This window comes from Dama dama, chromosome 21 (assembly GCF_033118175.1).
Source record: "Dama dama isolate Ldn47 chromosome 21, ASM3311817v1, whole genome shotgun sequence".
NCBI classification, from domain to species: Eukaryota; Metazoa; Chordata; class Mammalia; order Artiodactyla; family Cervidae; genus Dama; species Dama dama.
The window spans coordinates 67,658,546-67,686,433 of NC_083701.1; the positions used below are offsets into that span (position 1 = coordinate 67,658,546).

The following is a 27,888-nucleotide window of genomic DNA, read 5'->3' on the forward strand; positions in this document are numbered from 1 at the left end:
TTGCAGGTAAAAGTAATGCATCCAGTCACTCCTGAACATAGGGACCTTTTAAAAATTTATTTCTGCTGAAGTAAGGAAGCCACATTGCTTCCACAACATTCCAAGATCTTGAGCTGCTCTGAAAGCATATCTACTATCAGTGTAAATATTGACAGTTTTGCCCTTGGCTAAAGTACAAGCCCATATAATAGTATATAATTCAGTTTATTGAGTTGAAGTAGTAAAGGTGCTACCCCAACACTATCAAAAATAGTTCCAATATTGTCACTCTCCCAGCCATCAGTGAACCATAAGATGTCAGTGTTACCCAAAGGAATTTCCTGCAGATCAGTCACAAGGAATCAGATGATCCCTCAGTGTTAAGCACTCATGAGGGACTTTGTTGACAGAGGGGAGAAGAGTAGCGGGAGGGTCAGGTTATCACACTGTAGAAATGTTACGTAAGGAGGGGTTAACAAAAGGACTTCATAGGTGAGGCAGCTGACTTGGAAATGTTGAATTTAGGAGGATTTCTGCATCACAGGTGTTAATGAGGATCCCACAACTATTTTCTTGATGGTCTTAACCAAAATGGTGGTGGCAGTAATGGTTGTAATACCCTATGGGTTGTTGGTGGTCCCCATGTTTTTGGGTGAGTATGCAAGGGCATTTCCTTCCTTTTCATACACAAAAAGGAAAAAGAAAATCTGATAATTGGAATGCCCAAGGGCAGGTGGGTTCATGAAACTTGTTTAAGGCCTTAAAGACTATGTTTTCTGGTTATTCCTATAGAAATGGTTCCTGTTGTTCTTTAGTAAAACATATGGCGGATTGGCCATAAGAGAAATTTAGAATGTTATCAAAGTGATAACCAACTAGCCTAAGAAAGCCTCGTAGTTGACAGTTAGTTTTGGGTTTGGGCTTCCCTGGTGGCTCAGCTGGTAAAGAATCCACCTGCAATGCGGGAGACCTGGGTTGGATCCCTGGGTTGGGAAGATCCCCTGGAGAAGGGAATAGCTACCCACTCCAGTATTCTGGCCTGGAGAAATCCATGGCATTGCAAAGAGTTGGACACGACTCAGCGACTTTCACTTTCACTTTGGGTTTGGGGAAACTTAGTACACTATGAAGCCTGTTTGGATCTATACACAGCCCTTGTTCTGATATCAGATGCCCTAAGTATTGAACCTGGGTTTGGGCAAACTGATGCAATTTTTCCTTGGTGATTTTATGTCTTATAAGGCTAAAACCTTATAGCAAGTGGATACTGTCTTCCAAGGAGGCAGCTTGAGAGGGAGAGCAAAGATGCAAATCATTCACATATTACAACAAAGTAGAACCTGTGGGGAACTTTTTATCATACAGATCAGCCTCTAGGATTTATGAGAAATAATGAGGGCTCTCAGTAAAACCTTGAGTTTTTACTGTCCAGGTGAGTTTTTTCTTCTCAAGTGAGGGCAAAAAGGCGTTGTGTAGCTTTGATCAACTGGAATACTAAAGAATACACTGATAAATCAGTTACAGTAAATAATTTACTTCCAGTGAGAATGGATTTTAGTAGAGGGTTAGGAACAACAGCCAAGGTGTCAAGAGATAGCAGTGTTGTTTATTGCTTGGAGGTCCTTGGGCAACTCCACCTTTGGCCCTTTGATTTTCTCACCAGTAAAATGGGAATGTTATATTAGTATAACTAGTAGTAGGGATTGTAAAGTCTTGAGCCTTGTAATCTTCTGTTATGGGTTTTCTGTCTTGAAGGGCTTCTTTACTTGTAGGGTATTAATTAATTTGGGGGAGGGGATTTGAAGGATCTATTAGAATCTCGATGGGAGTGCGTGGGTGCCTGCAAGCTTGCTAAGTCGCTTCAGTTGTGTCTGACTCTTTGCAACTCTTTGGACTTAAGCCTACCAGGCTCCTCTGTCCTGGGGATTCCAGGGGTTGCCATGCCCTCCTCCTGAGTATCTTCCCGACCAGGGATCGAATTGGCAGGCAGGTTCTTTACCACTAGTGCCATTTGTAAATATCTCCCTTGATGGGAGATGCACTGTGAATTTTGCCAACTTCAGGTATATATGGCACCTCCATAAGGAGGGTGATAGCTGATTCAATAGGGAGAGATGATCTGTGTTTTCTGAATCAGCTCTAGTAACATGAAAGATGAAGCAAATACAGGTTGTCAAAGATAATTCCATTCACCTGGTTGGTTGCTTTACTACTATAAAAACTCTAGAATTATTTACCCTTTGGGAGAAAGAAGTTCTGGCATGAGACTTTTCTAAGGAAGGATCAACCTAATAAGTGGGTTTGGGCAGAGAAACTAAGGGGAAAAGGGTGTGTATCTCTCAAGTGGCCTAAACAAAAGGGTATAGGTTCAGAGACAGGAATCTATTGAAGTTCATTAGAGATCCCCACTACTTGAACTGTTGTAGTACTCTGAGTCAGAGGCTCCTTTTTTAGTGGTGTTGAACACTGAGAGTAAGTCTCTCATGTCCTTTAGGACTGGAAGAGACTCATCCTCAATCTGGCAAATGTTTCTCCAGACGTTTAAGAGGAAGAATTGGGAAGAACCCCTGTATTTTCTCAGAATCCCTTCATTAACAATTGGGAGAATGTTGGAAAGGCTGGTTAGAGGGCTAATGGCACCTGAAAGTGCTTAAATTTATAACAGTCTCTTTCCAGTGTTCTGACTGTTTGAAGTCCTAGCAAAACTAGGAGGGCTTTGGTTTCTTTTAGGGGCTGGACTTGAATTTATTTGCTGGACTTGAATATTAAGAATTATGGCAGGCTTTCTTTGAGGTGACTCATCTAGAGTGTGAAAGAGCTGGCTTGCTAGATTAGCTAAATCTGAAATAGGCATAGTTTTCCATCCTATCCTGGTCCATTTTATTGGAAGAGAAAGGTCCTGGTTCAGCCCATTAATGAACATACAGTTAAAAGCTACATAGGTGGAATCAACATCTGAAGAAAAAAAAGCAGAGTTTTTTTAAAAAAACAGGTTAAAATTGTTGTAATAGTTATGAACAGATTCATCAGATTTTTGTGTGCAAGCCTGAATTTTGTTCAGATTAACAGACTTTGCAAAAGTCTGTGGAAATGCCTGATGAAGTCATCTGGAGATTGCTTGAGCCTAACCATATAATAAGTTGGCGGACTGGTCTCTGGGTTGTAATTCTAGAGACCTTTCAGTATTTTTCCAGTTAGCATGTTTTTTTTTTTTTTTTTTTTCCTGCCATGCTACATGGCTTGTGGAGTTTTAGTTTCCTGACCAGGGATTGAACCCCGGCCCTGGCAGTGAGAGCACCCATTCCTAACCAGTGCACTGCCAGGGAATTCCTCCAAGTCAGCAGTTTTCATACAAGGTGGGCCTGACCTTTGCTGACACTCATATGAACTAGCTGATATAAGTTGGAGAAACCAGGTTGATAAATTTGAATGACTATACTAAATTCTGATACAAACCTGTGAGGATCTTTGTTTGCTTTTGGAAAATCTTTGACTATTGCTTACAGTTTAGCTTTCAGTTGAGTTCAGTTCCGTTGCTCAGTTGTGTCCAACTCTTTGCGACCCCATGGACTGCAGCACGCTGGGCCTCCCTGTCCATCACCAACTCCCCGAGTTTACTGAAACTCATGTCCATTGAGTCAGTGATGCCATCCAGCCATCTCATCCTCTGTTGTCCCCTTCCCCTCCTACCTTCAATCTTTCCCAGCATCAGGGTCTTTTCAAATGAGTCAGCTCTTTGCATCAGGTGGCCAAAGTATTGGAGTTTCGGCTTCAGCATCAGTCCTTTCAATGAATATTCAGGACTGACTTCCTTTAGGATGGACTGGTTGGATCTCCTTGCAGTCCAAGGGACTCTCAAGAGTCTTCTCCAACAGCACAGTTCAAAAGCATTAATTCTTCAGCGCTTAGCTTTCTTTATATTCCAACTCTCACATCCATACATGACTACTGGAAAAGCCATAGCCTCGACTGCACGGATCTTTGTTGGCAAAGTAATATCTCTGCTTTTTAATATGCTCTCTAGGTTGGTCATAACTTTTCTTCCAAGGAGTAAGTGTCTTTTATTTCATGGCTGCAGTCACCATCTGCAATGATTTTGGAGCCCCCCAAAATAAAGTCAGCCACTGTTTCCCCATCTGTTTGCCATGAAGTGATGGGACTGGATGCCATGATCTTAGTTTTCTGAATGTTGAGCTTTAAGCCAACTTTTTCACTCTCCTCTTTCGCTTTCATCAAGAGGCTCTTCAAGTCTTCTTCACTTTCTGCCATACGGGTGGTGTCATCTGCATATCTGAGGTTATTGATATTTCTCCTGGCAATCTTGATTCTGGCTTATGCTTCATCCAGCCCAGCATTTCTCATGATATACTCTACATATAAATTAAATAAGCTGGGTGACAATATACAGCCTTGATGTACTCCTTTTCCTATTTGGAACCAGTCTGTTGTTCCATGTCCAGTTCTAACTGTTGCTTCCTGACCTGCATACAGGTTTCTCAAGAGGCAGGTCAGGTGGTCTGGTATTCCCATCTCTTTCAGAATTTTCCACAGTTTATTGTGATCCACACAGTCAAAGGCTTTGGCATAGTCAGTAAAGCAGAAATAGAACTTTTTTGATGATCCAGCAGATGTTGGCAATTTGATCTCTGGTTCCTCTGCCTTTTCTAAAACCAGCTTGAACATCTGAAAGTTCATAGTCCATGTATTGTTGAAGCCTGGCTTGGAGAATTTTGAGCATTACTTTACCAGCGTGTGAGATGAGTGCAATTGTGCAGTAGTTTTTTAGTTTAGGGTTTATTAGAAAGCAAGAGTTTATCATCTGGGTCCTCAGAAGGCTCAATTTTAAAAGGCAGGTTCTGATATATTCAGAGGAAAAGGGGATGGGATAGTTTTAGTGAAAAAGGGAAATTCGGCTGGAGAGTTTCTTGGGGGAACTGAGGGTGTAGAGGAGGTGCAGGTGGTGTAGAAGGGAAGAGAGATGGTGCCAGAGGGTGGGCCTCCCCTTGAGGGCCGAGGAAGAGGGGGATGAGGATTTCGAAGCTTTTTTATCTTTCTTTCTTTGCATTAACTAAGATGTTATTTTGCAAAGAGACAATTTTCGGCTCCTGATAACATTTGGAAACCTGAGTAGCAATCAAAATACTCATTTTCTTCAGTTTGGGGAATTTTGGAACTATGATTGTCCAGTTTTGTTTTAAGAAAAGTAAGTTTGGGAACTTCACAAGTTCCTCCTAATGGCCATTGACGTTCTAAATTGCTTTTGGGTAGGTTGGTCCATTTAGCTGGAACTGTGTATGCAGAAGGACTGTAGTTTTTAAACATAAAATCGGCCGGAGTCCCTGTAGTGGTGGAGTGCACCCTCAAAAATAATTTAGGTAACTGGGATCCCATTTCTCAGAGTTTTTTTCTAGCGTGAAAGAATAAGTTTCAAAAGCCTAAACAGCTCAAATACTTTGTAGGTCTAATACTAGCCAGTTCTAAGGGAACAGCCCAGTCATGCAAGAGCCAAGCTAAAAGCTGCTCAGCAAAAGCCTAGTGAAACAGCCTAAATCTGTGGGAGTGAGCCCAAAGGTTTAACAGTGCAGTTCCACTGGAACAGCCCATTTCAAAGGGAATCTGGCCAAAGGCTGAACTGGCACATTTCCGGTTAAACAGCTCCTGTTCTAAATGGAATCAGGCTGGAGGCTAGTGCAGTTATAGTTGAAACAGCCTGACTTTATAAGTGTCAGGCCAAAGTGCCAAATGAATACTCACAGACAGAACAAGGCCTTAAACAGAAAGAATGAGTCCCTGAAACAGATCCTGAATAAAACCTGGAGAGCCTCAAAAACCCAAAGAAGATGTAAGCTCAGATCCAGGAGAAAGACTTACTCTTGAGCCCCAGGGTTTACGAAGAAAAGCAGTGGGCACCAATGGACTTGGCGTGGGTCCTGCACCTGATTGCTCACCAGCCTTGGAGTCATCACAGGTCTTCTCTGGATCCCAGTCTGGGCCACCAAAATGTTGACTTTAAACAAATAGACTGCCAGTTATTTCTCCGGGTAAAATGGGTTTACTCGGGATCAGCAAACAATTGCAGTTTGCAGTTTGCAGTCATGGTGAGCCATGTGCAAAACCTGCACACCCAGGAGAGGAGAACACTTTTATGGGTGGGGGGAGGGGTTAAGAAGGCTATTGTAGGAATTCACTTGCCAGTGTGGGAAACATGGGTTTGATCCCTGGTCCAGGAAGATCCCACCTGCTGTGAGGCAGCTAAGCCCCTGCAGCAGGACGGCTGGATCCCACACCCTCTGGAGCCTGTGCTCCCGGTCAGTAGAAGCCGCGCCAGTGAGAAGTCCAGGAACCACAACAAAGAGTAGCCCCCGCTCGCCGCAACTAGAGAAAGCCTGTGGCAGCAAGGAGACACAGCCAAACCAAAAATAAATAAAAAAAGGGCTACGGTAAACAAAGAGTCCATTGGAGAAATTGAGAGTTTGAAGTCTAGTGACTTTTCCTTCATTTTTTTTTGTGGGGGGGAGGCCCACGCCCTGCGGCATGTGGGGTTGTAGTTCCCTTACTAGAGTCCACCCTGATGCCGACCCTCCATGCCCCCCCACAGTGGAAGCGCGGGTTCTTAACCACTGGGTCACCAGGGAGGTCCCAGTAGTGACTTTTCGTTGGCTGAGTTGTGACAGTTTTATTGGCTGAGTTCTTGCCAGGCAAAAAGAGGGCTCTTCTTCTAACTGTTGGCCGTTGCTATCATCATACAGAGGGAGAGCTGCTCCTTCTGGCCTCTGGTCTGTATTTTAGTTGAGATTTCTAATTTTTATACCACTGCTGATCCCTCAAAGTATATCCAGACTGGTTATTTATCAGATACTCATGTATTTCCTCATTTTTACATTGCTGAAATTGGGAAAGGTCTAACCAGCAGTGATGGCATGTCCCAGCTTAATTGGCTGTAGTTCTTTTTTTCTTTGTAGAAAACTGGAAATACACAGTAAAGAATCCAGAAGAAAAAAATTACTGGTACTTCTGACATCTAGATATAATGTTAATGTTGTGGCATGTGTTTTTTCTAGTCTTTTATAGCTCTCTATAGATGTGTAATTTTCAGTTAATAATTCAATGTACACTTAGATGAGTTTTAACAAACTTGTAACCACACTGCAGTATGATGGAGCTTACCTTGATCACACCTGAAAGTTCCCCATGCCCCTTTGTATTCTAGTCTTTAGCACAAACTCACATATTATTTTTTTTGTCTTTTTCTTTTATAACATTGAAATGATGCTGAACATGTTTGGTAGCCATTTGTGAAATTAAAATTTACTGTTTTTAGAGCAGTTTTAGTTTAGCAAAGTGGAGGGAGGTGTTTTAGGTTTACAGCATTAGGTTTAGGTGGAGATTTACCATGCACCCCTGCCTTCTCTTGTTATCAGCATCCCTCACCAAAATGGTACATTTGTTACTGTTGACACACATAAGCACCCAGAGTCCATAGTTTACATTAGGATTCATTCTTGGCCTTGTACATTTTCTGCATTTAGACAAATATGTAATGACATGTATCCATCATTAGGACATTATAAACTATACTTTCTCTGCCTTAAAAAATTTTGTAGTCTACCTTTTCATATCTGCCCCTCTCCTAACCCTTGGCAACCACTGATCTTTTTACTCCATACTTTTGCCTCTGTAGTTTTCTAGGATGTCACATAGTTGGAATCATATAGTATGTAGCCTTTTCAGATTGGCTTCTTTCATTTAGTAATATGCATTTACGGTTCCTTCATGTCTTTTCATGGATTGACAGCTCTTTTTCTTTTCTTTCTTTTTTTTTTGTTAATTTCTGAGTAACATTCTGTGGTCTGAATGCACCACAGTTGTTTATTCATTCACCTGAGTGCTTGGTTGCTTTCAAGTTTTGGCAATAATGAATAAAGTTGCTGTAAAGCATTTTTATGCAGGTTTTTTCAACTCTTGGTTGAAAGGGGTTTATCCTATGATAAAAATATGTTCACTTTTATAAGAAAGTGCCAAAATGTCTTCCAAAGTGGCTGTACCATTTTGCATTCCCACCAGGAATGAATGAAAATTCCTATTGCCCCACATCCTCACTGGCATTTGGTATTGTCTGTTTTGGATTTTCTTCATTTTTGATGGCATATGATGTGGAGCATCTTTCCATGTGCTTATTTGCTATTTGTATATCTTTTGTGATATGTCTTTTAAGATCTTTGGCCCACTTTTTAATTGGGTTGTTTTCTTATTGTTGAGTTTTAAGATTTCTTTTTATATTTTGGATAATAGTCCTTTATCAGATACACCTTTTGCAGGTATTTTCTCCTAGTGTGGCTTTCTTTCCATTACCTTGACATTGTCTTTGCAAAGCACAAGTCTTAAATTTTAATGAAGTCTAGCTTATCAGTTATCTTTCATGGATTGTTCCTTGGTGTTGTAGCTAAAAAGTCATCAACATACCCAAGGTCGTCTAGATTTTCTTCTGTATTATCTTCTAGGAGTATTTTCGCTTTGTGTTTTACATGTAAGCCTATGATTCATTTTAAGTTAATTATTCTGAAGAGTATAAGGTCTTGTTTCTAGGTTCATTTTCTTTGCATGTGTGCGTGCATGCTAATTCACTTTAGTCATGTCTGACTCTTTGCGACCCTGTGGACTGTAGCCCGCCAGGCTCCTCTGTCCATGGGATTCTCCAGGCAAGAATACTGGAATGGCCTGCCATGCCCTCCTCCAGAGGATCTTCCCAATCCAGGGATTGAAGCTGCATCTCTTATGTTTCCTGCATTGGCAGGTGGGTTCTCTGCCCCTAGCACCACCTTGTTATTGAGTTGCTCAGTCATGTCCGACCCTATGCGATCTCATGGACTGCAGCACGCCAACCCTCCCTGTCCTTCACCATCTCCTGGAGTTTGCTCAAACTCATGTCCACTGAGTCGGTGATGCCATCCAACCATCTCATCCTCTGTCGTCTCCTTCTCCTCCTGCCTTCAATCTTTCCCAGCATCAGGGTCTTTTCCTATGAGTCAGCTCTTTGCATCAGGTGGCCAGAGTATTGGAGCTTCAGCATCAATCCTTCCAATGAATATTTGGGGTTGATTTCCTTCAATATTAATTGGTTTGATCTCCTTGCTATCCACGGGACTGTCAAGAATCTTCTGCAGCATCACAGTTCGAAAACATCAATTCAGCCAACATTTGCTGAATCATAAAGAAAGCAAGGGAATTCCAGAAAAACATCTACCTCTGTGTCATTGACTTCGCTAAAGTCTTTGACTGTGTGGATCATAGCAAACTATGGAAAACTTTTAAACGGATGGGAATACCAGACCATCTTACTTGTCGCTTGGGAAACCTGTATGCAGATCAAGAAGCAACAATGAGAACCTTATATAGAACAATTGACTGGCTCAAAATTGAAAAAGTGCTATGACAAAGCTGTTTATTGTCACACTGTTTATTTAACTTATACGCAGAGCACATCTTGTGAAATGCTGGGCTGGATGAGTTACAAGCTGGAATCAAGATTGCCAGGAGAAATATCAACAGCCTCAGATATGCAAATAATACCACTTTAATGACAAGTGAAGAACTTAAGAGCCTCTTGATGAGGGTGAAAGAGGAGAGTGAAAAAGCTTAAAACTCAGTATTAAAAAAGACTTAAGATTGTGGCATCTGGTCCCATCAGTTCATGGCAAATAGAAGGGAAAAAGGGGGAATCAGTGACAGATTTCCTCTTCTACTCTAAAATAACTGTGGTTGGTGATTGCAGCCATGATACTAGAAGACGATTGCTTCTTGGCAGGAAAACTATGACAAACTTAGATGGTGTATTAAAAAGTAAAGACAACACTTTACTGACGAAAGTGTGTAGTCAAGAGTCTTTCCAGTAGTTGGGTATGGATGTGAGAGCTGGACCATAAAGAAGGCAGAGTGCCGAAAAATTGATGCTTTTGAACTTTGATGGTGGAGAAGACTCTTGAGAGTCCCTTGGACAGCAAGATCAAATTGGTTAATCTTAAAGGAAATCAACCCTGAATACTCATCGGAAGGACTGATGCTGACACGCCAATACTTCCCACCTGATGGGAAGAGCCGATTCACTGAAAAAGACCCTAATGCTGGGAAAGATGGAAAGCAGAAGAGGGCAATAGAGGATGAGATGGTTGGATGGCATCACCGACACAGTGGACATGGGTTTGGGTGGACTCCGGGAGTTGGTGATGGACCTGACGAGCTGCAGTTCATGGGGTCGCAAGGAGTCAGACACGACTGAGCGACTGGACTGAACTTGTGGTGGCCTCTCTTGTTACAGAGCATGGACTGTGAGGCAGACAGGCCTCAGTAGTTGCAGCTTGTGGACTCTAGCGTGTGGGCTCAGTAACTGTGGCGCTCAGGCTTATAGTTGGTTTCAGTGACGTGTGGGATCTTCCCAGACCCGAGGCTGAACCTGTGTTCCTTGTGCTGGCATGTGATTCTTCACCACGGGACCACCAGGGAAATCCAGTATCTCTTCACTCATTTAGTTCTTTGATTTTGCTCAGCAGAGTGTTTATAGTTTTTCCTTCTATAGATCTTATACATGCTTTGTTAGATTACCCTTAAATATTTCATTTTTGTGGGGTGCTAATATAAATGGTATTGTGTTTTTAAATTCAAATTCCAGTTATTGCTGATAAGTTGGAAAATAATTGATTTCTGAGTATTAATCTTGTATTTTTGCAACTTTGCTAAAATTGCTGTTTTTAGCCATTTTTTATTTGATGTATAAGAAAGTTTCTCATATCATTAAACATTCTTTTAAAATGTGATTCCCCCCCCCCCCCCCCCCCATTCATGGCTGTAGAATTATTTATGTAACAAATAGTGAATGCCTTCTTGTGTTGATACTGGCAATATACTGATGATTGGAAGGTAAGACTTCATGCCTGATCCAGGAGTTTACAACTTGGGGGAATTAATAGGCAGTTTCATTACAGTGTGAAAAGTACTTGGGTAGTAGACACATAGGAAGGATCTCTAATCCAGTCTTTGGGGGAGATGAAGGCGGCTCATAGTTAAGAGTCCTAAAGGATAAGTTGAAATTCATCAGGCAAAGAAAAATGGGTAAAGGCTGTATCGGAGACCCAATACTGTGTAGGGAGTTTGTTCAAGGACCTAGAGGAAACGAGAACATGGCTTGTTTGGGAAATTGCAGCACTACATTTTAGTCATGTAGGAAGAGAGTGTATTCTATTTTATCCAGTATCCTGCTGTAGATATTTAAATTTCCCTTTTTTTTCCTACTATAAGTAATATTGGCATGAAAACCTTATACATAATTCTTTGAGTATATCTTTGCTAATTCCTTAGGGTAAATTTCCAGAAGTTTAATTTCTGGGTTAAGCAAATTATTTTGGTAGCCATGTACATCCTTGTTGATGCCTTATTTTGTGTACAGTTTTGTGAGATTGTTTTAAATAAGAGTGCTTGCTGCTGTCCATTGCAGAAGCATGATGTGTGCTTGTAATGTTCTTGTCTTTTATCTGTCTCACCGGTCCTGTCCTGATGGAAATAACATTGAGCAAAAGTTTGGAAACGTGGTTCTTGTCTCTTGATTTATTTATTTAAAATACCTCACTGCTTTAAAAGGAAATAGGGTAGTAAAAATTGAACTGTAAATGTATTCTTTCAATTGTCAGAATTTTATTCAGTCATTCAAAAGTATTTGTTAGTGATTATCATGTATCTGGCTTTGTGGTTGATGCTGCATACAGAATGGTTAAGAAAACAGTGATTGCTACCCACATGCAGTTTATGGATTGGTGGAATAGGAAAAAAGCAACATGATTAATATATGTATGTGAATAATTATGTTTTCTTTGATTTTGAAACTACTATTTAAATTACGTTTAAGGCTTTATTGTTGTTATCTAATCTATAGTTTTATCAAAATTGGTACAATATATGTTCAGGTTTGTACCATATATTTTGAATCTTAATACATTCAAAAGCCTTTTGTGATAGAAAAGAAAATGTTACCAAATGTTGAATTTGTTTTCTAAGGCCTTTTACAGGCTTATCCTCTTATATTTTTAAAGATGTCATGATTATAGTGATGATATATTTGGAGGTAATTCTAATCAGACTTCTGATGAAATGACTTTTGGGTATTTTTCAGGTTAATACTGCTAAATATGAGACGATCAGCAGCACCAAGTCGGTTGCAAGGGAATCTCTTCAAAAAACCAAAATTTATATCACCAGCAAGAAGTCATCCAAGTCCTAATGAAGAGGTTGCAAAACTGAATTCAGAAATAAAGTTATTTGAGGTAAAAAAAAAAAAAACAAAACAACACAACAGTAATGGAAGCCTAATGTAGAGAAGCATGTATTTTAAAAAATTGCCATTTAAACAGTTAATAGTGCTCACTGCCTATAGGAGTTTTCAGTGTTTCTGATAAATTCTTCTAAAAACCTTAGACATAATGACTAAATATATATATTTGAAGGAATGGCATAAAGTAAACTTGGGTTAGGTCTATAAATAAACTTTTGGTAACAGTGAAAAATACCTCCACAAGGGAAGGGGTGGAGATTCTTGTTCAAGAAAAAAAATTATTCTGGATCAGTGTTCTTTTTAAAAGTACCACATAAGTAAACGAAAACTTTGGATAAGGTAATTTAAAGAGAAAACATATATAAATAATGTTTTATATCACTGTTATGGAAACTTCCTTTCCTTTTTACTTATAAAAAGTAAGTGCTCAAAACAGTCTTAATATATATTCTTTGCTACTAAGATGAAAGATTATTTAAGTCTTAGGTATAATAGAAGGTTTATAAAGATTATATAGACCATATGTAAAATGGACAGTCCATACTTTGGCTACTCTACAGTTCTCTGATTTATGTTCTGGAGATTGAAATCTGCTAATATTTTTTCTTTTTTTTATTATGGCACAATATATATAGCCTAAAATTTGCGATTTTACCATTTTTAAGTGTGCAGGTAAGTGGCATTAATTACATTTTCTTTATTGTTCAGTAATCACCATTTTCTGTGTTCGAAACTTTTCATTTCAGAGAAACTTTATAACCATTAGGCAGTAATTCCCTATTCTCCCTTCCCTGGTCATCACTACACTTTCTGTCTCCATGAATTTGATTACTCTAGGTACCTCAAATTTAAGTGGAATTATAAATATTTGTCCTATTGTGTCTGGCTTATTTCCCTTAGCCTGTGTTTTCTAGGATCATCCATGTTGTAACAGGTGTGAACATCAGTGCTTTATGTGATTAAGTAATATTTAATTGTTTCAGTTCAGTTCAGTCACTCAGTCATGTCTGACTCTTTGCGACCCCATGGACTGCAGCACGCCAGGTCTCCCTGTCCATCAGCAACCCTCAGAGTTTACTCAAACTCATGTCCATTGAGTCGGTGACACTATCTAACCATCTCATCCTGTCATCCCCTTCTCCTACCTTCAATCTTTCCCAGCATCAGGGTCTTTTCAAATGAGTCAGCTCTTCCTATCAGGTGGCCAAAGTATTGGAGTCTCAGCTTCAACATCAGTCCTTCCAGTGAACACTCAGGACTGATTTCCTTGCAGTCCAAGGGACTCTCAAGAGTCTTCTCCAACACCACAGTTCAAAAGTATCAATTCTTTGGTGCTCAGCTTTCTTTATAGTCCAACTCTCACATCCATACATGACTACTGGAAAAACTGTAGCCTTGATTAGACGAACCTTTGTTGGCAAAGTAATGTCTCTACTTTTTAATATGCTGTCTATGTTGGTCATGGCTTTTCTTCCAGGGAGCAAGCGTCTTTTAATTTCATGGCTGCAGTCACCATTTGCAGTGATTTTGGAGCCCCCAAAAATAAAGTCAGCCGCTGTTTCCACTGTTTCCCCATCTATTTGCCATGAAGTGATGGGACCAGATGCCATGATCTTAGTTTTCCGAATGATTCAGTTGTATGTATATATATACATACAGCATATTTTGTTCATTCATTCATTGATAGATCCTTGGTTTGTTTCTACTTTCTGTCTATTTTGACTAATGCTGATATGAACATTGGCATACACGTTTCTGTTTAGGTTCAGTTCAGTTCAGTTCAGTTGCTCAGTCATGTCTGACTCTTTGCGACCCCATGAACCTCAGCACGCCAGGCCTCCCTGTCCATCACCAACTCCCAGAGTCCACCCAAACCCATGTCCATCAAGTTGGTGATGCCATCCAACCATCTCATCCTCTGTCGTCCCCTTCTCCTCCTGCCCTCAATCTTTCCCATCAGTCAGGTCTTTTCCAATGAGTCAGCTCTTTGCATCAGGTGGCCAAAGTATTGGAGTTTCAGCTTCAACATCAGTCCTTCGAATGAACACCTAGGACTGATCTCCTTTAGGATGGACTGGTTGGATCTCCTTGCATTCCAAGGGACTCTCAAGAGTCTTCTCCAACACCACAGTTTAAAAGCATCAGTTCTTTGTCTCTCAGCTTTCTTTATAGTCCAACTCTCACATTTGTTTAGGTACCTGCTTTTAGTTCTCTTGTATGTATATACCCAAGAGTGGAATTGCTAGATGATACAGTAATTCTATGTTTAGTTTTTAAGGTACTACCAAATTGTTTTCCATAGGTACTGAACCATTTTACATTCTCACCAGCGATGTTGAGGGTTCCAATTTCTCCACATCCTTAGCAACACTGGTTATTTTGTTTTTGTTGCTGTTTTTTTGATTATGGTCATTCTTGTTGGTGTGAAGTGATATTCCACTGTGGTCTTGATTTGCACTTTCCTAATGACTAGTAATTCTGAGCATTTTTTCATGTGCTTATTGACCATATGCTTATCTTCTATGGCGAAATGTCTTTTCACATCCTTTGAGGCTTTTAACTGGTTTTTTGTCTTTTTGTTGTTGAAAACATCTGCTCATTCTTGACTCTTGTTATTTGGTCTGCATCTGTTTGTTTTATCCGACACTCCTTTAGAATTCTGGCCACAATGTAAGGAGAAAACTATGTAAGCATAGTTTTTCATTTTAAATATGGTTTCTTTTTATAAAAGCAACTTCGTTTAAATTAAATGCACATACCTGTAATCTACCTACTATAATTCAGTTGTATTTCATATGGTCAGAGTTTTGTAATGATTACCAAAATCAATTTCAGACCATTTTAATCATTCCAGAAAGAGAGAGACCTCACACACATCAACCCATTCAAATCCCTCAGCCCTTTGTAATCACTAATATACTTTCTGTTTTATGTATTTATCTATTATGAACATTTCATATAAATAGAGTCACACAACATGTGGCATTTTATGCCTCACTGTTTTCAGTTTCATAGTGTTTTTCAAGGCTTGTCCATATTGTGGCATGTATCAGTAATTTATTTCTTTTTATTGCTGAATGTATTAGTTTCCTATTGCTGCTGTAACAGATTACCAGAAATTTAGTGACTTAAAACAATGCAAATGTATTATCTTATAGTTCTGTAAGTCACTCAACGTGGGTCACATTGGGCTAAGATCTAGGTGTTGGCAGGGTCGCATTTATTTCTGGAGGTTTTAAGAGTGTTTTCTTTGCCTTTTCTAGTTTCTACAGGCCACCTGCAATCTTGGTGGCCCCCTTCTTAATTCTTTGAAAATTGGTAGTGGCAGTTTGATTCCTTTTATTGACATCTTTTTGGTTCTCTGAAACTGGAACTCATTTGGTTAGATTGGGCCGCCCTGGATAACTCAGGACAATCTCTCTATTTCAAGGTTCTTAACCTTAATTGCATCTGCAAAGTCTCTTTTGCCACATAAGGTAACATTTCCGTAGGTTCTAGGAATTAGGGTATGGACATCTTTGGGAGGCATTATTCTGCTTACCACACTGAGTAATATTTCATTGCATTAATATACCACATTTTATTATTCCATCTGTTGGTTGATGGATGTTTGAGTTGTTTCTATTTTTTAAATTTATTAGGCATTATGAATAATGCTGATGAATATTCATGTGTAAATTGTTGAATAGATACATGTTTTCATTTCTCTTGGGTGCATTCTTAGGATGGAATTGCTGGATCATATAATAATTCTGTGGTTAACCTTTTAATGCCATGGTGGCTGTACTGTTTCATTCCCATCATTAATGTATGAGGTTTCAGTCCTCCACATGTTTATCAACACTTACTTATTATCTATTTGATTATAACCATACTATGGATGAAGTGGTATCCGACTTGGGGTTTTGATTTACTTTTCCTTGGTGGCTAATATTGAGCATTTTTGTATGTGCTTATTGGCCATTTGTATATCTTTTTTGGAGAATTGTTTATTCAGATCCTATTTTTTTAAGTTGGATTATTTGCTTTTTATTACATAGTTGTAAGAGTTCTGTATAGGTTCTAAACATAGGTGCCTTATATGATTTGCAAATATTTTCACTTATGTTGTTGATTACCTTTCACTTTCTTGATGGCTTCATCTGTAGCACGAGCATTTTAAATTTTGACGAAGTCCAGTTTATCTGGGTTTTTCTCTTTTGGTGTTGGTAGTACTTGTGATTTTAATGTTGTATCTGAGAATGTCATGAAGATTTACTGTATTTTCTTCTAAGAGTTTTATAGTTTTAATTCTTCCATTTCAGTCCATGACCCATTTTGAAATGGTTTTTATGTATGGTGTGAGGTAGGAATCCTATTTTATCATTTTACACGTGGATATCTAATTGGGTTCCAGGATCAGTTTTTGAAAAGACTGTTTTTTCCTCTATTGAATCATTTTGATACCCTTGTGTTTAGGTTTATTTTCTGACGGAGGTTCTAAGGACTAATTTGAAACCAAAACCACTGGTTTATTCTTTTCCTCTTATAATTAAGAAACTAAAAAGTTTTCTTTAAATACTAATTAAATAGGCATTTTTGAAACCATACAGCTGTTTTAAGTAAGGCAATATGCAAAGCCTAAAAGTATTAGGCTGAGCAGTCAACTTTACTGTCCCCTTTGTCTATTCCATCCTTAACTTTTTTCTTAGATTGAATTAATCCATACCAAGAATGTATTGGTTTGGTGACTTCAGGGGTCTTTTATTTGAGTGGTCTGATAAATAAAAATCTGGAACAAATCAAGCATCAAAATAAATATACTAATGGATAATAACCCACTGAATAATGTAGGAGTCTGAATCCATAGTAATATAACTAAGTAAGTAGTAAACTCTTTCTCAGAGTGGAATGCTAAATCACAAAAATAAAGGTAATGGTGATGTTGGAAAATATTAATGGGTTCCAGAACCCATTGGATTAATAGGTGAATGTTTTATCAGGAAGTAGAATATTTGAATACACTCAAGCATCTCCTTACAACATACTTTAAAGACAACTAGAAAAATACTAACTTGGTGAGAATACCTGGTAGACACCACTTTAATCAAATGGCTGCCTCCAGTAATGGACAGATTGATATTTTGTGCCCTTAGTATGGTGAACTATGATATTCCTTCCAAAATATGTAATCTGAAGCTCATCATTAGGAAACATCAGACAATCCAGATAGGGGAGCATTCTATAAAAAAGTTGGCCTGACAATTCTTCGAAAGTGCCAGAAATGACAAAAGATGAATAAAGGTGAGGAACTGTTCTAGATGAAAGGAAACTAGAGAAACTTGTTGACTAAATGTATTGTGTGATCTGGGATTGGATCCTTGCTCAGGGGAAAAAACTGTCAAAAGACATTGTTGGGGTAAGTGACCCCATTTGAATGTGGGCTGTGGATTAGATAATAATATTTTACTACCATGGTTAAATTTTTGATTTTGATAGTTACTGTGATTATACAAGAGTGTCTTTGCTCTTTGCAAACACACCCTGTCGTTTTTAGAGGTAAAGGATCATGGTGTCTCCAGCTTACTTTCAGATGTACACACACCACACACACACACGTGATACACACACATGCACAGGAGAGATAGAGGGAGAGTAAATGGAGCAGAATGTAAACAGATGGTGAATTTGGGTAAAGAGTACATGGGACTTCCTTGTATTATTCCTGGAATGTTTCTATAAGTTTAAAATTATATCAAAATAAAATGTTGCAAAAAATAAAATTTGTGACTCTCATTATTTCCATGACTTACTTTAAAATATTATCAGATAGGTTTTTGAATGTCTCTGAAATTTGTTAAAATGAATATTTATAGAGATAAGACAGCTGTGTCTGTTATTGTAAGCTATTATTTAAAAAACACTTCAAACATACTATTGTAGACAGAAAAATGACCTTCCAAAAACGTCCATATCCTAGTCCCTGGAAACCCGTGAATATATTACCTCACATGGCAAAAGGGACTCTTGACTAAGTGATTAATGTTTAAGGACCTTGAGATGGGAGTGAGGGTGGTCATTCTGGCTTATCAAGGTGGACCCAATGTAATCACAAAGGTCCTTAAAAGTAGAAGAGGGAGACAGATGAGAGTTAGAGAAAGAGATGTGATTAAGGAAGCAGGGGCAGAGAGATGCAGAGGCACTGACTATGAAGTGGAGCAATGTTGGTAGCTTTTAGAAGTTTGGAAAGCCAAGGAAATGTGTTCTGTCTTAGAACCTCCTGAAAGAAATGCAGGTAACCTTGATTTCAGCCTGGTAAGAGCCAAGTCAGAGTTCAAACTTAGAAAATTATAAGACAATACATTTGTGTTGTTTTAAGCCACTAAGTTTGTTGTAATTTGTTACAGCAGCAACAGAATATTGATACATATATAAAAATAGAGAAGAGTATATGAAGAACCCCCCCATGTACACATCACCCAGCCTCTGCAGTTGTCAGTTTATGACCCCTCTTGCTTCATTTTTACCTCTCTAGCTCCCTCCCCATTTTTTCTCAACTCATTATTTTGATACAGCTTCCAGGAATATCTTCTCATTTGTAAATATTTTAGTATTTGACTCTAAAATATAAGGTACTGTTAAAACAATATGTGGCAATATCATCAGCCACATAAGAAATTAACAATATTTAAGTGTTGCTTTTAATATTGAGAAATTTAGCAAGAAAAATAAGCAGTTGACTGAGAATGGCACATTGTGACTTGTTTAAAACCTAATTTGATCTGTTGCTTAAAATACACTATAATTGTAAGCGTGATTTTCGTTCTGTGGTATCTTTCAGCTTTTGAAATGGACAGTGAGAGTCGCTCAGTTGCGTCCGACTCTTTGCAACCCCATGGACTATATAGTCCATGGAATTCTCCAGGCCAGAAAACTGGAGTGGGTAGCCTTTCCCTTCTCCTTGGGATCTTCCTGACCTAGGAGTTGAACCCAGGTCTCTCGCATTGCAGGCAGATTCTTTACCAGCTTTCAGCTTTTATAACATAATAAAACTAGTTTAAAAAAAATATAATTTTAGTTTATTTTAAAATATCTATTCCCTATTTAGATATGAGAAACTAGTAGCTCATATTCAGTATTTTAAATTGGGACTCTATTATGTAAAAATATGGGAAATTAGGTTTAATATCAGTATAAAATACATACTTTGTTTTTTTAGGTTGCTGCAAATAAGAATAATTTTCTCCAGCCACAAAATGATCCCAGAATATGCAATTTTAATTTGCCTACTGAAGAATGTGCTAAAGGAATTAATCATGGGGATAATCACAGGGAAAAATATTGTTTGGAAGCATCTACAAAGGCAACATTAGACCTGCATCATACAGGTAAGACTGTACAGGTTATACTTGACCAGTCTTATTACAGTATTATTTAAATTGATTATTTACAATAATGAATATATTATATTTGGAAATAGTTGATACATTAGTAGCACCGCTAGATCATTGGTATGATTTATTTTTAATGATTGAATTAGTAACCATGTCATCTAAATCTTGTATTTTGTAATAGGCATATGTCTAAGGTTGTTCATCGTAAACTTACTGGTCAAATAATGGTCTTTACCTCAAGTACCAAAATGAATTGTGTTTAAAGCTTTGATTTTTGTTTTTAAGATTTAATTTAAAAAAAAGTCTTAAAATGCATTAGCAGCATTAAAATTGGAGAGGTAAACTTTAAATGTTAATTAAAAATTGTTAATTCATTATAGTACATTGGAGTAACTTCAGATCAGTTAGATTTGAAAGTATATAATTGCAGTAAAACCAAGCATTTAACAAATTCCCCTACTGCTGAGTTGAACTAAAATAATGATTATGGTTCTTGTTGCATTGTAAGAGATTAATATTTTTCAGGTAGTTAAAAAAATTATCTGGAGTGTTCATGGGTGTTTATTTGGCCTTTTGAAAGGCACACCATTAAGACTACATTTTTCTAAATTACATTTTATTCATTTTTTGGTTGAATAGAGTTTGTGAGAGAGAGCCTCATTTACTAGTCTACAGAATGCAGCTTGTCTCCCTAAGATACCAATGCAAATTAGCAGTGTGCCTTAAACTAAACCCTTTTGAAGGAACTTTTTGAGAGTTGTGATATTTAATAAATTTTACATGTGAATGGGTTCATTTCTTCTTGGGGCAGAGGGTCTTCTGTGTTTTCCTAACTAGCTGGGATCCTTAGTACCATTTATGTGCTCCTCATAACTTCAGATTTGTAACAAGTTTCAGAATGAAGTTGAGAAGGACTTTTGGAGCTAGTATCAATTTAGTGAGATCCCTAGAGACAGCTCTGGGCACGGTCACGGGCATAGCAGTTTAGCCTCTGCCCTGTTTCACTCCTTTACTCTCTTTTTTTATTACTCTCCTCCTTCAGTTCAGTTCAGTTCAGTCACTCAGTTGTGTCCTTACCTCCCTCCTTTTCTGTTTTCTTCCTTCCATCTTTGTTAGGTGAATATCCTTTTTTCTCAGATTTTTTTTTCTCTGCTGTCAAGCCTGTGGCGGTTAGTGATCCATTTATACCTGTTTCTTTTATATCATGGTGGCTAATCTCTTCACCAGAGAATGATATTAGACTCTAGAATATAATACATTTATTATTACTGATTTGGGGCTGCTTTTGTGTTCTACTATAGTTTCTCATTCTCTTCCTTACTAAATATGAGAAGGGAATTAAGAGTTAAGATAAATTGAGGAGGGAGTTAATTTACTCAACCTTTAATCCCTTAATCCCTTCTCTGATTTGGTACATTGACTGGATTGGGGAACCTGTGCCAATCTCCTGATACTCTCCTGCCTCTCATTTAGAGAGAGAGGTTAGCTGGGGAAAAAAATATTGTGAGAAACATCATGCTTCCTTTGGTGATTGCTGGAGAGGAATGTTGTGTATAAAAAAGTATGGAGGTGAAAGACCTATATATTCATCTTTTGACATTCTTTTAATTCTACGTCTAATTCTCCTTGGAGTCAGTTCCAAGCCTGCATGTCCTAGTGAAAATACACCCTCATTTCTTACTAGCTTTTTATTTGGAAAAATTTCCTACATACAGAGAGGTTGAAAGAATAATCCAATTATCATAAAAAATTCAATAGTTTCTAACATTTTGCCTCATTTGTCTGTATTCCCCACCCCCTTGTATGCAGTTTTTTTTTTGAACTATTTGAAAATATGTTGCAGCTTTCATGCCACTTTACCTCTAAATATTTCAGCATGTATGTCTTAAAATAAATGCTGTCTCCTATATAACCACATTACACTGAACAGTTAACAATAATTCATAGTATTTAATATCTAGTTCATCAGGAAAACCGTTTTTACTTAAGCTAGTTTATATTTGGTTTCTTTACTAACTGAAAGAGCCCTAATAAGTATATTTTCATTCTGTTGAACTTTACTGGACACTTCAAGTCTCTTCAAGTCTGTTGAGGTCATATTGGATTAGGGTGGACCCTGAATCCAGTGGCTGATTATGAAGAGAGACAGAGAAATACAGAGAGGAAAAGACTTTCTGACAGTGGAGGCAGAGATCAGAGTAAGCTGCAAGCATAGCAACACCAAGGATTGGTGGCAATCACTAGACTCCAGAAAGAGGCACAGAAGGATTCTCCCCTCGATTCTTCTGAGAAAACATGGCCTGATCTCAGCGAGGCAGCGGTGAGCGGTAGCGTGAAGCAAGATCTTAATTACCTGCCCAGGAATTGAACCTGGGTCGCCTGGATGAAAACCAGGAATCCTACCCACCAAAACAGCAAAGGCTAGAGGCTAGAAGCTGTTTTTCCCTGGATCTTTGCCACTAGTGAAAAATGGATTTATCATGGAAAAAAGTGTGAATTGCAGGTACAGAGTTTGTTATTAGAGACACAGCGCAACAACAAGCGGGAGAGCACAGAGAGAAGCAGTTTGTTTAGTTGAGACTGAAAAAGGCAGAGATGCACACCTGGAGAGAAAGGCCGTGGGCGTTCCCCTAGTGAGGGGCACAGTAAAGAAGCGGTTAAGTCACTTACGTCTGTCAGTTCTTCTGGGTCTTTGTCTTCCTTCAGGCCAATTATCTGGCTGCTTTTTCCCCACCTGACCAACCCTGGGACCTTCCCCACCCTGGGACCTTCTCCTGGGGTGGCTTGCACCTCTCAGCCAAGATGGATCTCGAAGTGAAGGCTTCTGGGAGGAGCAAGGCTCTTTAGAGCCTGGCGTCATCCCCTGTCTTTAGACCCATAGGGAGCCTTTCTGTGTATCCCTTGTCCCAAAAGAGGGGGGAGCAGAGATCTTAATCCTTTATTCAAACAGAATTTTGCACCTCTTTGTCCCTGCCATGACTGTTACCTTAAGGTGTTTACAAAAGACAAACACTGCAAACAGGAAGCTGATTGTAAACGCCTCAGCTGGAGCCCACCGTCTCCTATCCCAGGAAATGCAAACAGGAGGCTAGTTGTAAATGGCTAACCTGGGGCCCATCTATCTCTTACCTCAGGCCCTGCTGACACCTTGATTTTGAACTTCTGGTCTCCAAACCTAAGACAATAAATTCTGTTGTTTTAGGCATTTGCAGTATTAATACTTTGTTGCAGTAGTCCTTGGAAATTAATAAAGAGAGCCCTAGACCTCCTGATACTTATGGCTACACTTACAGTCTTTAGAAAAACAAAGAAATCTTTGATTCTTTCTGATTCCTTTTCATTGTGATGAAGTATGAGATGAGACCATTAATTCTCCCTCAGGCTGTTCAACTATACTCATTATATTTTATCTGTTAATTTTTACCTGATTTTCCTTCACTAAGCTGTGGCATAAAAAGGCAGTAACTGTGTCCTTTTTGAGTTGTAAGTCAAACAGGATAAATTAAAACATTTTATGACTAAATGAAGGGATTTTGTAAAACTTGTAGTTGAGTCTTGGCTAAGCCCTTTGGCTCTCAAGTGCTTTAGAGAAGTCAAGAAGTAGCTGCTGGAACATTACAGTTTGCAGGTTTTGGTAATACCTGAGAGTATAGTTTCAGAAAGTGTTTGGAACAAAAGCCTTATTGTAAAGGATATGTGATGAGTGGAAACAGGCAAATGGAGGCAGTGTATGAAATAAATAATGTATGTAAATCAATACAGAAATATGATTTTGAAGGGAAGGAGTGGTATCTTGAGGGATAGCAGGGAACCAGAGAGTTTTTTGGTTGGTTTTTTTTTTAAAGGTAGTGTGTCATAATTTGAAAGGAAAGCGGTATTGAAGAGGGGAAGATAAAGGATATAAAAAGGAAATGATAAAATCTGTCTCTGTTGGCGGGATAAGTGTTTTCCAAATGGGTTTTAGGTCCTTAGAGATGTTTGGACCTGTTTTCAGGGGTTTATAAATTCTCAGAGAAACTTAGAAGTTTGTGTTTTCTTTTACATGATATGAGTAAAAGTGTGTATGCACATGTTGGATCTTTTGGGTGGCCACCATAAACCTGAGCACTGTTACAGGATTTCATGTCCGCAGATGAGAACAGAGGCGGGCAAAGTGGGGTATCCCACTAGATGAAGGTCTTGTCTGTTTGGATTAAGGACAGTCAGAGAACAGAGTCGGATTTGCAAAGAGTCTGACACGACTGAGCTGAGCGCACACACGTATGCACATGCTGTATTGCAGAAGAATATTGCTGGACATGAAAGAACTCGCGCCATATCTTTTGGTACAATGTTTATATTGTGATTAGCAGTTTAATTTCAGTAAAATATCACTATCATGTTAATGATTTTTGAATTTTATTGGTTTATAATTAATTTATAAATGCTTATCTTTGAAATCTTTTTCAAGTACATTTAGAACTACCTCATTTTTTTTTTTTTTTTGGCTGCTCTGCTTGGCTTGTGGGATCTCATTGTTCCGTGACCAAGGGTTGGACCTTAGCCAGAGCAGTGAGGGTCCAGAATCTTAACCACTTGGCCACCAGGGAACTCTTCTACCTCATTCTTTTTAAAACATAATATTCCTATGTGAATTTGCCAGTTGTACTTAACCAGTTCTGTATTAATGGATATTTAGATTGTTTTGTATCTTATTACAAACAAAGCTACAATGAATATCTATGTATTATAATCATATGTGAGAATATATTCTTAGGATATCTTGGAGTAGGGTCTCAAGGTATGTGCATTTATCATTTTGATGGATAATGAGCAATTGCCCTCTGCAGAGGCTGATACAAGTTTGTATTCTCACCAGCAGTGTATAAACAATGTATGTCATTTACTGTGATGCTAAATCTATATGTAAGTATATACTTGCAATTTTTGATATTTGGCAATCTAATCATTAAAATATTTTGTTGAGCTTTTTTTTTTTCATTTATTTTTTCATTTATTTTTATTAGTTGGAGTTGTTGAGCTTTTTAAGTTAAACTTCTTAATGTTGTATTTTGAGATTATTTCAAGTTTACAAAAAAAATTCAAAGAATAGTACAAAGAATTTCCACACACTTTACCAAATTTGTGTGTGTGTGTGTGTGTGTGTAATTTTTCTAAACCAGATGAGAATAAGGTGCTGACATAGTGCTTCATTACTCTAAATTCTGCATTATGTAATATTTCCTAAACTACACTGAATATAAGGATAAGCTTCTATAAAGTACAAAAGTACAATCATCATAATTAGGAAATTAACTTTGATATAATACCATCATCTGATCCACAGATCTCACTCAACTTTCTTCACTTGCCCCAATGATATCCTTTATGGCAAAAATAAATTAAAAAAAAATTGAAATATAGTTGCTTACAGTGTTGTGTTAATTTCTGCTGTATAGCAGGGTGATTTGATTTTTTATATATATATGTGTGTGTGTGTGTGTGTGTGTATATACACACACATTGTTTTTCAGATTCTTTTCCATTATAGGTTATTATATAGAATATACCCTGTGCTAGACAGTAGGTCCTTATTGGTTATCTATTTTATATATAGTATTAGTGTATATATTAATCCCAACCTCATAATTTATCACCTTCCTTCCTCTTTGGTAACCATAGTTTCTTTTCTACATCTGTGAATTTGTTTCTGTTTTGTATGTAAGTTCATTTGTGTCTTTTTTTTTTTGATTCCACATGTAAGTGATACCATATAGTATTTGTTTGTCTGGCTTACTTAGCATGATAATCTCTAGGAACTTTAAAAAAATGAATATGTGAACATTTTTTCTGCTAGTTCAAGATTGTTGTATATAATTGTCATGTCTCTTTAGTCTCCTTTAATCTTGAACAGTTTCTTAGTCTTTGCTTGTCTTCTGTGGAGCATTTTAATATTCTTAAAATTATAGGCCAGTCATTTGTATAGTGTTCCTGAATTTGCATTTGTTTGGTGTTTTCTCATGAATAGATTTAGGCTATACATTTTTGGCAGAAATATCACAGAAATAATTCTTACTGTATCATTAGAAGGGATATGATATCATATGATATCAATTTATCCTATTATTAGTGACAGTAAGTTTGATTACTTACATGATTACATGGAACAACAGACCGGTTCCAAATAGGAAAAGGAGTACATCGAGGCTGTGTATTGTCACCCTGCTTATTTAACTTCTGTGCAGAGCAAATCATGAGAAATGCTTGGGCTGGAGGAAGCACAAGCTGGAATCAAGATTGCCAGGAGAAATATCAATAACCTCAGATTGTCTTTTTTTTTGATCATGCCACCTGGCTTATGGCGTCTTAGTTCCCTGACCAGGGATTGAACCCTGGGCTGGAGGCAGTGAAAGCTAACCACTGAACCTCCAGGGAAATCCCAGTTTAGATTGTCGTGAGTGCTTGGCATTTCAGGGTGTCATCCCCAAAGCACAGGGGTGAAGTGTGAGATGTAAATGCTATAACTGAGAATGATTCTCAGGGCTTGGATTCACCCTGGCTTTTAACCCTGTGTGGAAGATTTTTTTAAAAGTCTTGTCTTCCTCACGTCCTGTGGTGTGAAATATGCCTTCTCGGATAGGGACTGACTCCTTCTGCCGCTTCCGACCCTGGATGAAGCACTGTGCCACGGAGCCCGGGGCTAGCACTCCGTGCCCCTGTGGAGGCTGGATGACACAGTCTGCCAGTGCGGTGGGGGTTATTCCTAGTGGTGTGAGCTTGGTCTTTGAGGAATGGGAGACAGGAGGGAACCTGCCAGGTAAATTCCTCTTTTTCCTCCGTGGACTACTCTGTTTCTTTTTATAGTGTGTCGGGAGGTGTTCCAAGCTGAGTACCACGTGGATGCATTTGCCAAGTGACCTACTCTGTCTTTTTATAGCTTGCTATAAAGTGGTAGCCAGCACTACAAAAAATAGTGTTTGTTTATTTATTTATTGTCTACGTGGCATGCAGGATCTTAGTTCCCTGACCAGGGATCGAACCCATGCCCCTTGCAATGGAAGTGTGGAGTTTTAACCACTTGACCTCCAGGGAAGTCCCCAAGCCAGGACTTTACATGGTTCCTTGCCTCAGTTTACCTTTTTTCACTCTTGATGTGCTGTGTATGCAGTACCCAAGGAAAGCCTCAGCATTCCAGTCATCGTTTCAGGCCCTGTTTGCCAGAGAATGTGGGCTAAGACAAAGATGAATAAGGTATAAAGTCCATACCTTTTTTAAAAAAAAAATCTCCTAAAATATGGAAATTATCTCAGTAGTCATGTATTCTTTTTATTTAACAAGTAGCTCATGGAAAAAAAATCACTACAACCCCCTACTCTGGGAGGGACTGACTCCTCCTGCCACATCTGATGCTGGATCAAACACCACACCACAGAGGTTGGGGGTAACATTCTGTGCCCCTCGGAGACTAGACGGCACAGTCTGAAAGTGCAGTAGGGATTATTCCTGGTGGGATGAGTTATTCCTTATTTATTAAATTTAATAGATCTAATTATCTAAAGTCTACTTTGGAAATTTAGCTTTGTCCACATTTCCCACATTTTTAATAGCTAAAGAGTTAAAATATATTAGCAGCTGTGTTTATTTTTAAGGATAATTTTTTGGACGTATAATTTTGAAACATAAAGAAACATTGATAGTTTTACATTGACTACCCATACACCAACCATCTAGGTTCCACAATTAAAATTTTATTGTATTTGCTTTATTGCATATCTGTTCATCCATCAGTCTGTCTTACTTTTAAAAAATGAATTTTAAAGTTGTAGACATCAGTACATTCTGTTCAAAATATATCATGCATTCATTGAGAGTAATGTATCTAAGTATGTTCTCCCCATACAACTATCTAAAATACTATAAGTAAAGCTGTGCGTGCATGCTAAGTCGCTTTAGTCATGTCTGACTCTTTGTGACCCCATGGACTGTAGCCCGCCAGGCTCCTCTGTCCATTTAATTCTCCAGGCAGGAATACTGGAGTGGGTTGCCATGCCCTCCTCCAGGGGATCTTCCTGACCCAGGGACTGAGCCCTCATCTCTTACATATGCATTGGCAGGTGGGTTCTTTACCACCAGCGTCAGCTAGGCTCTTCTAAGTTTTACGTGTAAGAAATTGGAATTATTGATGTGAGTGGTGTGTTTCAAATAAATGATGTCATACAGTATACATATATCTACATA

At 38.4% G+C, this 27,888-nt stretch overlaps 1 protein-coding gene across 7 annotated transcripts in view; it reads left to right on the forward strand.

Annotated features, from left to right (window-relative positions):
- RAD54B (RAD54 homolog B) overlaps positions 1-27,888 on the forward strand; it is a 108,241-nt gene that overhangs the window by 3,178 nt on the left and 77,175 nt on the right. For 4 of the 7 annotated variants that reach the window (XM_061123768.1, XM_061123770.1, XM_061123767.1 and 1 more), the window contains exons 2-3: positions 12,140-12,290; positions 19,497-19,665. In XM_061123768.1, coding sequence (XP_060979751.1) covers positions 12,156-12,290; positions 19,497-19,665 — 304 coding nt within the window. In that variant the 5' untranslated portion in view covers positions 12,140-12,155. Of the gene's footprint in view, positions 1-8,644; positions 8,774-12,139; positions 12,291-19,496; positions 19,666-27,888 lie in introns of those variants that run through there. The other 3 variants (XM_061123771.1, XM_061123772.1, XM_061123769.1) reach the window with 2 other exon arrangements.